Genomic DNA, 13,693 nt, shown 5'->3' with positions numbered 1-13,693 from the left:
GAAAGCAGAGACCCTTTAGCAGGGGAAAGAGAAAAGTGTAGAAGAGCAGAAAGTGGAAAGGCAGAGAGTGGAAAAGCAGCTGTCCGCCGCTCGCAGTACCAGGGACCAGCCCAGAAACTGCTTAGGGATAATTAGGGACAAGAACTGACATGTGGCCAGAGCTCCAACCCGCGCCTCACTAATATATGCTTGATGACCCAGACCCCAAACAAACGGGGAGGGTCTGTCAGATTAACCTCCCGCGGACCCCCCCATCCAAGACGGAAATGCAAGACCCCCCTCCCGCCCCCCAAACGACCCAACGACAACAGATCAAAGTTGCAATGAACGTAAGTCAGTATGCTGTGGTCTGTTGGGCCAGTCGTACAGCCAGAACACTTGCCATCGGAACAAGGAGGTCAGAGGACACCCCCAGGCAACCCTCAACCATACTCCTCTCCCGACCATTCAGCCACCACTTTGGTCGCTTCCCCGACCCATCAACAACCGAGAGATTTCATGACCCTCCAGAATCATCACAGTGGGAGGATTGGACGCCATCCCTCCTCCTTCGCCGTCCTGTTGGGGGCTGAGGTTCCCACTCCATCCAGTCCGGGATTGAGCAGTCTGCTATTCCAATAAAGTCGTACAATTTTGAAAGCTCAGAGTGCCTCCTCAATGGGAACACGGAGTCTCCCTTGCGGACGATCAGATGAAAGGGGTGGCCCCATCTGTACGAGGCTCTTGCCTCTTTGATTTTGAGCAGAAGGGGGTGAAGCAACCGTCTCATGTATAGTGTGCGACTGGAGACATCCGGGAATAGCTTCACCACAGCCCCATCTACTTCCACAGAGCCACGCGACCAGGCTCCCTGAAGAATCCTCTCTCTGTCCCCATAATAATGCAAGCGACATAATACGTCTCTGGGGAAGGAAGCAGATCTGGGGCCAGGCCTTGCGACCCTATGAATTCTGTCAAAGAGATAGGAGGCCTCAGGTGGGCGATCAGTGACTTGATTGAATATGGATAAGACTTTGGTGCGCAGCAGATCTTGGGGCCAGTCCTCCGGGATACCCTTCAGCCTTATATTATTTCTTCTGCCCCTGTTTTCTTGATCGTCCAATAGCAGAGCAAGCTCCCTAATGCGGGCATTAGAAGTCTCACAGTCCCGTTCAATCCTTTCCATTCTAACCTCCAGGGACTCCTGTGCTTGCTCTGTTGCCTCTATTCTATCTTCTAGCACCACCATTTCCTCCCTCAGGGTGGTCAGCGCCATCTGCTGGGAGGATTCTATTCTGGCCACCACATCCTCCAGATCTTTTTTGCTGGGGAGGGCCAATATAAGCTCTCTCAGAGCCTGCAGGTCATCCCGAGGGGGGCTGGGGGGCTGGTCACCTGCCATGAAGGGGCCTTCTGCTTGCCCCAGAGGAGGAGGGGTACCTGGGGTGCAGAGGAACGCAGGAAATCCCAGCACAGGTGATCCCCCGGATGCCGAGGCCTCCTCTGCCTCCTCAGTGACATGCTGTGTAGCCGGGCCTGTGGGTCCCCCCCTCCTCCATTCTTCTGTACCTTGATCTGCCGCCGCCGGACTCCCTGCTGTGGCGTTCGCTCGTTTCTCCCCCACACCAGACACCCGAGCTGCTGCAGAGGCTGTGGGCGAGCGTCGGGTCGCACCAGGGAAATCCCCAGCCGGGGAACGCTGCTGAGACGCCGGCGCCATCTTGTCCTGGGCCTCCGGCAGGAGCTCCCGGCCCGGCCCTGCCAGGTATCTGGAGAGGCTCCCCTGGGACTTCTGGCTCACTCCGGGGGATGCGGAGGCGGAAGCACCGCCCGGTCTTTTCTTGGGGGCCATCCTGGATGAGAGGGGACCGCGGGAATCTGCAAAATAAAGCCGTGGGCGCAGGAGCTCTGGAGGTAAGCCTCCTCACGCCACCATGTCTAGGACACGCCCCCCTAGTAAAATATTCAGCACATTCTGCATTGCACTACTGTCCACAATTTATTATATCTTTTAGGAGTCGGAGTCGGTGCATTTTATACCGACTCCACCAAAATGAGCTCCGACTCCACGACTCAGACTCCGACTCCACAGCCCTGTAAAGCTCCCCCCATCCTGTGTTAACTCATAAGGTGCCAAATAATTTGATTGCTAAAATCTCCTCAACAGAGAGACAAATTAAAAAAAAAAAAAAAAAAAAGTTTTATTCCACTCTTCAGCAGCTATTACATTGTGTGTCCAGGTAGATATGAAAGGGGTATTCTCATTTTATTCCTTTATGGCATATTCATAGGATTCGTCATACATGGATACTAGATGCGGATAATACCAATGGTATCTCGAGAATGGGGCCCTCACTCTTGCCAAGAAATGGACAGAATTCCCATTAGGAATTTTGACCACTTCTCCACAAAAATCAGTGAGCAGCCTTGCCCTATTGTGGAGATAGATGTGATTTCCATTGTTGGCTTCTACTATACATGAATGGTGTATCCCATTGATATTACATGTACATTTACAAGGGGTATTCCCTTTTTGTACTTTTATGGGCTTCGTTATGTTTTCTCTACACGTAACCACCTTACATCTTGTTTTTCCACTCACTTCTTCCAGCACGTCCGTACATGAGACTCTCCAGTGACTTGAGCACGCTCCTGACCCCTCGTCCTAGTTTTGATTGATTGCGCCAACACAATGGAGGCCGTTATAGAGGAGACAATACGTTCCTGTCAGATTGAAATTACCTCCTATTATCTCCAGCTATAATGCGTATTGGCGGCTGCTTGAAAGCCACAAGAATATCCCGAATAAGAAAGGATATTCCAAATTAATATGTTTCATCTCCTGTGACAGAAGATGTTTTGTGATAGGATCAGAACCTTCTTTGTCCTGGATTATACAGACTGGGTGCACATTGTGATTACCTTACCATTCATTGGCATGCTATTAAATCTGTCATGGCACAGTCACAAGGCGTGTACAAAAAGCTAGAATACACTGCCACTTTGATCGCATATTATTATTTTTTTTTATTTTTTCAGGAGTCAATAGTACACCTGAAAATAACAAAGTTTGTAATGTACTTTATTAGAGAAATCTGCTTCTTTTTCTTCCGGAATTGATCATTCATTCTTAAAATTCTCAATTCCTCAGAGAAAAAAATCTGTCTTCAGTGCCCACAGACTTTCCCATTACTGAGATAGGAGATGACAGTTGGTTCTCATAATGTTCTATGGAGAGCTGTACCTTACAGTCAGGAGAACTTGCAGCAGAATGTCTGTCTGCCTCTCCTCCTCCTCCCTCCATAGAATTTTAGAAGCACCAACTGCCATCTACAATCTCATTAAGGCCGGTGTCCCACTTGCAATTACCGCGCATATATCTCGCGCGAGTTTCACAGTGCATCACCCGTCACGGACTCACACTCTGCTCACAGGAGCGGGTCGGTTGCATAGAGATGCATGCAACCGACCCACTCCTGAGAGCAGAGTGTGAGTCCGTGACGGGTGATGCACCGTGAAACCCACACGAGATATATGTGCGGTAATCGCAAGTGGGACACCGGCCTTACGGGAAAATCTGTCTGCACTGAATACAGATTTTCTAGTTTCATCAGTTTTTTCACAACCACTGACTCCACAGGCTTCCAAAAGAATAGAATTCCATAGGTTTTCCAAAGGAATTCCTTCCATACTTTTATCAAGACGATGAACTAATGTATTGCAGTGGTGTTCCTGGACTGATGGAAAAATGTAATATTGAGTACAATGTGAGCGAGTGGAGACTTTATTGATTCATCCAAAAAAAAGTCTAAGGCCGGGTTTGCACACTACGACATCGCAGGTGCGATGTCGGTGGGGTCAAATCGAAAGTGACGCACATCCGGCGTCACTTGCGATGTCGTAGTGTGCAAATCCTTTTTGATACGATGAACGAGCGCAAAAGCGTCGTTATTGTATCATCGGTGTATTCTCCGACATTTCCATAATGCCGTTGCAGCGACAGGTACGATGTTGTTACTCGTTCCTGCGGCAGCACACATCGCTGTGTGTAAAGCCGCAGGAAAGAGGAACATCACCTTACCTGCGTCCCGGCTGCTATGAGAAGGAATGAGGTGGGCGGGATGTTTACATCCTGCTTATCTCCGCCCCTCCGTTGCTATTGGCCGCCTGCCGTGTGACGTCGCTGTGACGCCGCACGACCCGCCCCCTTAGGAAGGAGGCGGTTCGCCGGCCAGAGCGACGTCGCAGGGCAGGTGAGTGCATGTGAATCTGCCATAGCGATAATGTTCGCTACGGCAGCTATCACAAGATATCGCAGCTACGACGGGGGCGGGGACTATCGCACTCGACATCGCAGTATCAGCATGCGATATCGTAATGTGCAAAGCCCGCCTAAGGGTGGATTCTCACTTGCGAGTTTCTCGCAGTAGAGCAATGCGAGAAAAACTCGCATTGGAATCGAACACATATTAGTGAATGATTCAGCTCTCATCTGCGATTTTTTTTTCTCAGTCCAAATCGGGCTGAGAAAAAATCTCAGCATGCTGCTTTTTTGCGAGTTTCTCGGCGAGTCTCTCCAATGCAAGTCTATGGGAGTGTGTAAAAAATCGGATGTCACGGGATGGCACTCACACCATCCTAGTGACATCCGATTTTCTAAATACATTTCTCGCATGTTTCTTAAAACACTGGAAACGAGTGATGTGTCACAATGTCTGTCAATCTCTATTCTCTGTCAGTCGGTCTCTCCCTCTCGGTCTCTATTCTCTCTCTGTCGGTCGGTCACTATCTCTGTCCCTCTCTCTCTGTCCATGTCGGTCTATCCCTCTCCCCCCCTCTCTCATACTCACCGATCCCCGATCACCGGCGCGGCGCTGCACGGCGTTCACACTGCTTCGGCGGCTTCTCCTCTTTTGAAAAAGCCGGCCGCACATAATTCAATCTCGCATTCCCTGCTTTCCACGCCAATCGGCGCCTATGATTGGTTGCAGTCAGACACGCCCCCATGATGAGTGACAGCTGTCTCACTGCAACCAATCACAGAGGCCGGTGGGCGTGTCTATGCTGTGCATTTAAAAAAAATAAATAAATAAATTAAAAAAACGGCGTGCGGTCCCCCCCAATTTTAATACCAGCCAGATAAAGCCATATGGCTTAAGGCTGGTATTCTCAGGATGGGGAGCTCCACGTTATGGGGAGCCCCCCAGCCTAACAATATCAGTCAGCAGCTGCCCAGAATTGCTGCATCCATTAGATTCGACTGTTCTGGGACAGTGCCCGGCTCATCCCGATTTGCCCTGGTGCGTTGGCAAACGGGGTAATAAGGAGTTATTGGCAGCCCATAGCTGCCAATAAGTCATGGATTAAATCATTGCAGGCGTCTATGAGACACCCCCAATGATTAACTGTAAATTAGAGTTAATAAACACACAGAGTTAAAAAATCCTTTATTTGAAATAATAAAATAAAACAAATACCCTCGTTCACCACTTTATTAAGTCCCCAAATAACCCATCCTTGTCCAACGTAACCACGGAGGTCCCGCGACGCTCTCAGCTCTGCTACATGAAGGTGACAGGAGCTGCAGAAGACACCGCCGCTCCTTTCAGCTCCACGCAGCAACTGAGGTGAGTATCGCGATCAGCTGAGGATGTCACTCAGGTTACTCGCGGCCACCGCTGAATCCTCCAACAGTGACAGCAAGTCAGCGATGAAGTCACAGGTGAGTTGCGGTCACGGGGGGAGAATACAGCTAGCCACGTGTAACCTGAGTGACAGCAACGCTAATCGCGCTGCTCAATTCAGTCACTCAGGGGATTAGCAGTCACCGGTGAGTCCATCACGGGTGACCGCTAATCAGGATGCGACACAGACAGAGCCGCGGCATGACAAGAAGTCGGGTGAAGTTCACCCGAGTTCATTCTGATCGTGCGGCTCTGTCTGTGTCTGCTGTCATCTGCCATTCAGCTCTGCTACATGGCTGTGTCTGCTGTCAGCGGCCATGTAGCAGAGCTGAATGGCAGATGACATAGTAAAAACGGATCCCCTACGCATTACACACACATTACACATGCTAGGCAAGTCATTAAATAAAAAAAAAGCATCTCACTTGCGTTACACTCGGACCTAACGTGAACTAAAATCAGCCGAGTGTTTTTCAGCCCAGTCGGACGGATTTTACTCGCATAGATGTGTTTCCAGCCTAAATGGTATCCTACTGCACAATGGCAGCAAGTATGGTTCAGTGCCTGTAGGACATCCTGTTCACTTGAAGGAAAACTATGAGAATTTAGACTTTAGTCTCAAGAAACTTAACTACAAGAATCAAAGATGGTCAGTATGTGGTGATCTGAAAGTTCTCCCTTTGTGCCTTGAATAGCAAGGAGGATACACAAAATACCCATGCTTTTTATGTCAATGGTACAGCCGGGATAGGACTCATCACTGGAGCCAAAAAAGTTGGCCAATGAGAACATCATTGCAACCTGGACTCAAGAACATAGTTGCGGAAAGTTTGGTTGAGCGCACTAAAGTTCTCCTGCCACCAATCTACACTAAGCGTGGACTGATGAAGCAGTTTGTGAAAGCTCTACCGATAGAAGGAGAGACTTTTAAGAATCTGTGTACTAAGTTTCGGGGGCTATTTGCAGCACAACTGAAGGAAGGCATTTGTGTGGCTTCGTATATTCGGAACCTCGTGAAGAACTACGTGTTCAAAACAAAAATGAAATCTGTGGAGAAAAGGGCTTGAGTTTCTTCTAAAGAAGTTGTGAAGTAATTTCGAGGTAACAACAAAGATCCAAAATATAAGTCCATCCTGGAGAACATGCTGAAACGTTTTAAAGCCTTGGGTTGTCTGATGAATTTGAAGTTACAATTTTTACATTTTTATTTGGGCTACTTTTCTGAAAACCTTGGTGCTGATAACGAAGAGCAAGGAGAAAGACCTCATCAGGTTATCAAAGAGATGGAACAACCAGGGATGAGTGAACCCGAACTAAAGTTCAAGGTTCATACCGGACATCTACTGTTTGGTGCTCAAACATTGACTTCTTACTGAAGTCCATGGTCGAGTTTGGAGTTTGGACGCTGTTCTTATGCTGAGTGAAGTTTGTTGAAAAGCTGCAGTGCAGCCAATCAACAAGCTTTTTAGCTGTGGGCACTTCCTGAGCCATCATAATCATGCCGAGTACTGGCATGGCTGCGATTGTCCAGCTGCATAGGCAGGCATTGTCCTCTGGATGTTGACAAGCAAAGTAAGAGTACTTTACACGCTGCGATATCGGGACCGATATCGCTAGCAAGCGTACCCGCCCCCGTCGGTTGTGCGTCACGGGCAAATCGCTGCCCGTGGCGCACAACATCGCTAACACCCGAAACACGTACTTACCTGCCTAACGACGTCGCTGTTGCCTGTGAACCGCCTCCTTTCTAAGGGGGCGGTTCATGCGGAGGTCACAGCGACGTCACACGGCAGCCGTCCAATAGCAGAGGAGGGCCGGAGATGAGCGGCTGGAACATGCCACCCACCTCGTTCCTTCCTCATTGCCGGTGGTCCGAGGTAAGGAGATGTTCGTCGCTCCTGCGGTGTCACACATAGCGATGTGTGATGCTGCAGGAACCACGAACAACATCACCAGACAACGATATTTGGTGTTTGGATAACCCCTCCAACACCAACGATTTTTACTACTTTTGCGATCGTTGAAGGTCGCTCATACGTGTCACACACTGCGATGTCGCTAACAACGCCGGATGTGCGTCACAAACACCGTGACCGCGACGATAAATCGTTAGCGATGTCGCAGCGTGTAAAGTACCCCTAAGTCCCCCCTTACATATTGTACACTTACACCTTTAGTGCTTTTTGTGGGGCACTAAAGGGTATTTTTAGCCTTAACTAATAAATAAATATATTTTTAAAAAATCGGCGTAGAGTTCCTCTCATTTTTGATAACCAGCCAAGGTAAAGCAGACAGCTGTGGGCTGGTATTAACAGGCTGGGAAGGCCCATGATTATTTGGCCCTTCACCGCCTAAAAAAAAATCCCAGTCTGCAACCGCCCCAGTAGTGGCGCATCCATTAGATGCGCCAATTCTGGCACTTCGGCCCTGCTCTTCCTGATTGCCCTGGTACAGTGGCAATTAGGGTAATATTTTTGGGGTTGATGTCAGCTTTGAATTGACAGCTGACATCAAGCCCAGGAGTAAGTAATGGAGAGGTGTCTATCAGACACCCCCAATACTAATCCAGTAAGTGTAAAGTAAAAAACACACACACCCAGAGGAAAAATAGTTTATTTGAATAAAGTCTCCCCCACACCCCGTTAATCGCCAATTTATTATTTAAAAAAAATCCTCTAAGTTCCGATGCAATCCAATGTTGTAATGTCTATCAAATCCTATGGAGCCTCGTTCTCAGAATGAGGCTCCATAGGTCACTCGCGGTCACCGGCAAGATATCCAAATATCCTATGATGTTTGTATGATTATAAGCGCACTCCAGACACCTAAGTGACTGAATTAAATCTTATTTACTCTACTATGCCATTGATCTAATTCTCTATTCTCCATCAGTATCGATGTTGAAGTTTCTCCTAAAAGGGAGTCTGTCAGCACATAATGACTGGTCAAACCAAGCACAGGTGCTCAGTGCAGCCTTAACAGGGTCAAACAGTTCACTGCATCTTCTCTCCTAATTATTTGTTGTTGTTTTTTTTTTCATTTAACTCCTAACCTTCTTTCCCTTGATTGAAAAGTGTGGCTTCACAGAAACCAGAGGAGGGTGGAGATAGATGGAAAACAAGTAGGTTGGAAGGTGCATTGAACTACTTGGCCGCAACATGCTAAGGGTGCACACCCTGTGTAACAAAAAAGGAAACAGTTGCACTCTTTAGCGCTACAGAGTGCAACTGTCTCCTTTGTGTTACTATGTTTCATGCTCAGTTTGCACCTGTTCACATTAGAAAGGTAGGATGTGCCATCAGTCTTTTTCTTACACACTGGGTAACAAACGTTCCTAATTCATTAAGTGGCGCACACCACCTAATTATACAGGTGACTGTACTCCAACAAGCGCTTCATTAAAGCTGGCGATCGCTATGCTAGTCTTGATTAATTGCCCCCTGAGTGTATATTACTTAAAGGGAATCTGTCAGCAGGTTTTTGGTACTTTATCTGAGAGCAGCGTGATGTAGTCAAAGATATCCTGAATCCAGTTATGTATCCCTTAGTTTATTGAGTGCGGTGGTTCTGACACAATCAGAGTTTTTAGATTTAGCCGTGTGGCAAACCAGGCTCTGTATGTAGCAAGCAAAAAGAAAGGGGAGCCAGCACATCTGAGAGAGGCATGCATCAAATAAAGTGGAAATTCACAAATTATTCCAACTGTACTATAATACAAAATGAGATTTTTAACAAACAATTGATCAATTTTTTGAGCCACCCCTGCCAATGTCACGTCAATTTATGGTTGCTGGTCTGGCACTGTGAAGGTCAGTTCTGACATTGTCCTGGTGTGTGTGGTGTCTGCTGCACATGCTGGGACCTGGGCTGCCTTTTATCCGCAGTTGCCTCTTTTTGCTACATGGAAGTGGTTATATATAGGTTACAGGTATGTGTGCTCTAATATGGTTCTGCTTTTAATTTATCTAGAAGGCCGCATGGCAAAATGAAATATAAAATATAGAGTAGGACCCCCCCCTATTTAGATTTGCCGTGATGTGGCAGGGGTGGCTCAAAAAATTCAATTGTTTGCTAAAAATCTCATTTTGTATTATAGTACAGTTGGAATAAATCTGTAAATTTACACTTTTATTTGATGCATGCCTCTCTCAGATGTGCTGGCCCCTCTCAGGCTCTGTATGTACAAAGTCTATAGACCGTGAGGTGCTAATCACAGCAGGGGGTATGTTGGACTTCTCCATATGCCTCTGATTTCATATAAATGTGCTTGCTGTATTATGAATTATACTGATTATTTTCCTCTTGAGCGATTTTTTTTTTCTTTATTGGTGGAGAAAATCCTCCACCTGACAAAGCATGATGTGGCGGCACACACCTGAGGCTTAGTAGTATGTAATAACAAGGGACGATACAGCCTTGTTAAAATCTCTTCATTTTACATATTGTGAAGCTATCAATAAACTTACAGTAATACTTTTTTTTTTTTTGCAGTCCAAGACCACCCATTCCTCTGTCTCTTCTCTTGTCTGAAGAGGAGGCGGCATTACTTATCCAGTCATTCTGGAGGGGATACCAGGTAACTTCTCACTGACTTGTATTAATCACTTCTCTGCTCAAGTACCATAAATATAATTAAAGGGGTTTTCTGGCAAAACTGATGCGACGGATCCGACTAGCTGGGGGCCAAATAATAATTGGAGCATGCACAATTAAAAAAACGGAATCCGTCGCCAGATTCTGTCATTTGACAAATTATGACGGATCCTGCGCCCATAGGCTTCCATTTTAGCAAACGACGATGGATCCGTCGCCATCCGATTTTTCGACGTACACAAAAAACGTTACTTTGGCTATCGCCTCCGTCGGCCGGACGAACAATTTTCGACGGATGAAATGTGAGGCAATCCGTCGCTAATACAAGTCGATATGAAATACCGATGCCGCTGGATCTCTTTTTTTCAAAATTCGACGGATTGTGACTGACGGCAAAAAACTGATGCGTGAAAGAGGCCTAACATACTGAAAATAGGTGAAATAAAATCCAAATTTGGTAAAATAGTCAGAAAAAATCCAATGCCTCTATTTTTGGAAGGGTTTTTTTTAACGGCATTCCTTAATTAATAGATATTGCTTGGCAATATAATTTTTTAGGTCAGTATGAGTACGATGAAACCAGATTTACAAACCAGAGATTTTTTTTTTCTTGCATTGCACTCGTCTGATTAAAGGCCGCTTTACACGCAACAACATCGCTAATGAGATGTCGCTGGGGTCACGGAATTCGTGACGCACATCCGGCCTCATTAGCGACGTCGTTGCGTGTGACACTTACGGGCGACCGCTAACGATTAAAAATACTCACCACATCGTTGATCGTTGACACGTCGTTCATTTTCAAAATATCGTTTATCTTCTGGGACGCAGGTTGTTCATTGTTCCTGAGGCAGCACACATCGCTACTTGTGACACCCCGGGAACGACGAACAACAGCTTACCTGTGTTATCCGGCAACAAGGTGTGCGTGACTTTCATGCGGCTGCTCTCCGCCCCTCCGCTTCTATTGGACGCCTGCCGTGTGACATTGCTGTGACGCCGCACGAACCTCCCCCTTAAGGGTGCTTTACACGCTGTGACATAGCTAACGATATATCGTCGGGGTCACGTCGTTAGTGACGCACATCCGGCGCCATTAGCGAAATCGCAGCGTGTGACACCAAGGAGCGACGATCAACGATCGCAAAAACGTCAAAAATCGTTGACACGTCGCTCCTTTTCTAAATATCGTTGGTGGTGCATGCCGCTGGTTGTTCGTCGTTCCTGCGGCACCACACATCACTATGTGTGACACCGCAGGAACGACGAACATCTCCTTACCTGCGTCCACCGGCAATGAGGAAGGAAGGAGGTGGGTGGGATGTTATGCCCACTCATCTCCGCCCCTCCTCTGCTATTGGGCGGCGGCTTAGTGACGCCGCAGTGACGTCGATATGACACCGAACGCACCTCCCCCTTGAGGGAGGGATTGTTCGGCGGTCACAGCGACGTCGCTGAAAAGGTATGTGCGGGTGACACTGCCGTAGCGATAATGTTCGCTATGGCAGCGATCACCCAATGTCGCAAGTACGACGGAGGCGGTTGCAAACGCTCACGACATCGCTAGCTATTGCTAGCGATGTCGCAGCGTGTAAATTACCCTTTAGAAAAGAGTCAGTTCGCTGGCCACAGCGACGTCATTAGGAAGGTAAGTATGTGTGACGGGTATTAGTGATTTTGTCCACCATGGGCAGCGATTTGGGCGGTTGCAAACGGTAGCGATGTTGCAGCGTGTAAAGCCCCCTTAACACTCTCATGTGAGCGAGGCCTTATAGGAGGATTCAGCAGAGCACCAGCTGCCAAAGTAAATGGTTAAAAAGCAGCAATAGGCCTCGCTTTGTTTGAGGTGTAGTTCTCCTTTTTGGAAGGAGATAGTATTATAAAAGTGGTTACATGCCATATGCGTGCCTTATGATAGTAAGAGAAGGGGTGTTAGTTAGGATGTGGCTTATACTCTTCTCTGTAAGTTGACATGAAGTAATCACGTATTTGAATCTTCTTTTTTTTTCTTCCTGTAAAGTCTTTTGTTTACTTTAATAAAGAAAGATTAAACATAAAAAGCAGCAATAGGAGTAATCTTTGGCTGCAGCTTTGTAACAGCCGGTGTCTGTCAAGGATGGTGCTGGCTTGGTTCTTGAGCCCTCTCCATCTCTCCATACAATCATTTTGAGAATTTGATATAATTTTACATTATATAATTAGGTCAGCATTGATAACATTATTGACTACTGAAGCATCTCAGAATAGCATAATAGGTTAATTTAGGGTTCGGTTCCACTTGCGTTTTGCATGGACGAGTGCAATCTGATAAAACATTGGATTGCTCTCACTCTAGTGCAGAACTGTGGAGCAGTATCCATCTGCGATTGATTTCTCATGCATTAGCGGCATGCGGAATGAATCGTTTGGCGGTGAGTCTCCCATACAAGTCTATGGGAGCATGTGAAACATCGCACTGCACTCGCATTTTATCCGAGTGCAGTGCGATATACGCAAAGACAAGTCGGGGAGAGATGAGGAGAAAGTGCTCTCTCCCTCTTCTCCGCAGCTGTGATACGATCACAAGATCAGATCACAATCGCATGACCCTTTGCTGACGCTCGCAGCAGAGGATCATTACCATATCTTTTCCGATGCTCTCGCATCAGAAGCTATACGCAAGTGGAACCGTTCCCTAAGAGGAATGGTAGGAAGTATGTGTGTAGTGATATATCCCTCTTGAGACTGTATAGGAGTCTCAGGATGGCGCTTTAAAGGTGGATTGGGCGGACACTGACGGTGGGAATGAGTGAGAATTTCCTGTTGGGAAATGTAGTCTAGAGGAACAGAGGGAGAACTGGCAGTAAGTTCATGGTGTAACCAATAACAGACCACAAGGATGGCTACAGGGTTCTGAAGGAGAACTAAAAAAATGAATATAAACGTAAAACAAAGAGTGGGTGACTTATTACAGGCATAACCAGATTGTTTATAATTATAATTTCTTGTATCGGCAAGATCTTATACATCCAGTCCATTTTGTTAAATTGTCATTACATCAGCTGTAATTGTCACCACTCCGTACCGCCTGGTTTCCCTTTATGCTTAGCAAGCACTTGTATGGAAGTCCCATTATCCTGCATTCCCTAAGTTCAGCAGTAAAGACCTAAATTGAATATCGATCCTCATAATGATCAATAGGTTAATACACTGACCGTAGTGTTGGTTACCGGGGACATTATTAAATTTTTGCAATTGTATTGGTGCTGGTGAACATAATGATTATGTCCTGTTATCACATAACGAGTGTGATATCTTCGAGCCAAACCAACCTCTCACAAGAAGGTGACGCTATAATGTGCATTCGCAAGAAGGTGATGCTGTAATGTGCATTGTGCTCGTTGCAAGAATTCCAAAAATACCGAGGATACAGTTTATTTTTAAATCAGGCTCAATTT

The 13,693-nt window shown here is 46.7% G+C and overlaps 1 protein-coding gene across 1 annotated transcript in view; it reads left to right on the top strand.

Moving 5' to 3' along the window:
* IQCK (IQ motif containing K) overlaps positions 1-13,693 on the top strand; it is a 157,639-nt gene that overhangs the window by 68,254 nt on the left and 75,692 nt on the right. Inside the window, exon 7 of the mRNA XM_075317994.1 lies at positions 10,155-10,239. Within this exon, the coding sequence (XP_075174109.1) occupies positions 10,155-10,239 (85 nt within the window). The remainder of the gene's footprint in view (positions 1-10,154; positions 10,240-13,693) is intronic.

Source organism: Anomaloglossus baeobatrachus, chromosome 7 (assembly GCF_048569485.1).
Source record: "Anomaloglossus baeobatrachus isolate aAnoBae1 chromosome 7, aAnoBae1.hap1, whole genome shotgun sequence".
NCBI lineage: Eukaryota > Metazoa > Chordata > Amphibia > Anura > Aromobatidae > Anomaloglossus > Anomaloglossus baeobatrachus.
Note: the sequence above shows the minus strand (reverse complement) of the source record. Positions and strands in the feature narration are given on the sequence as shown.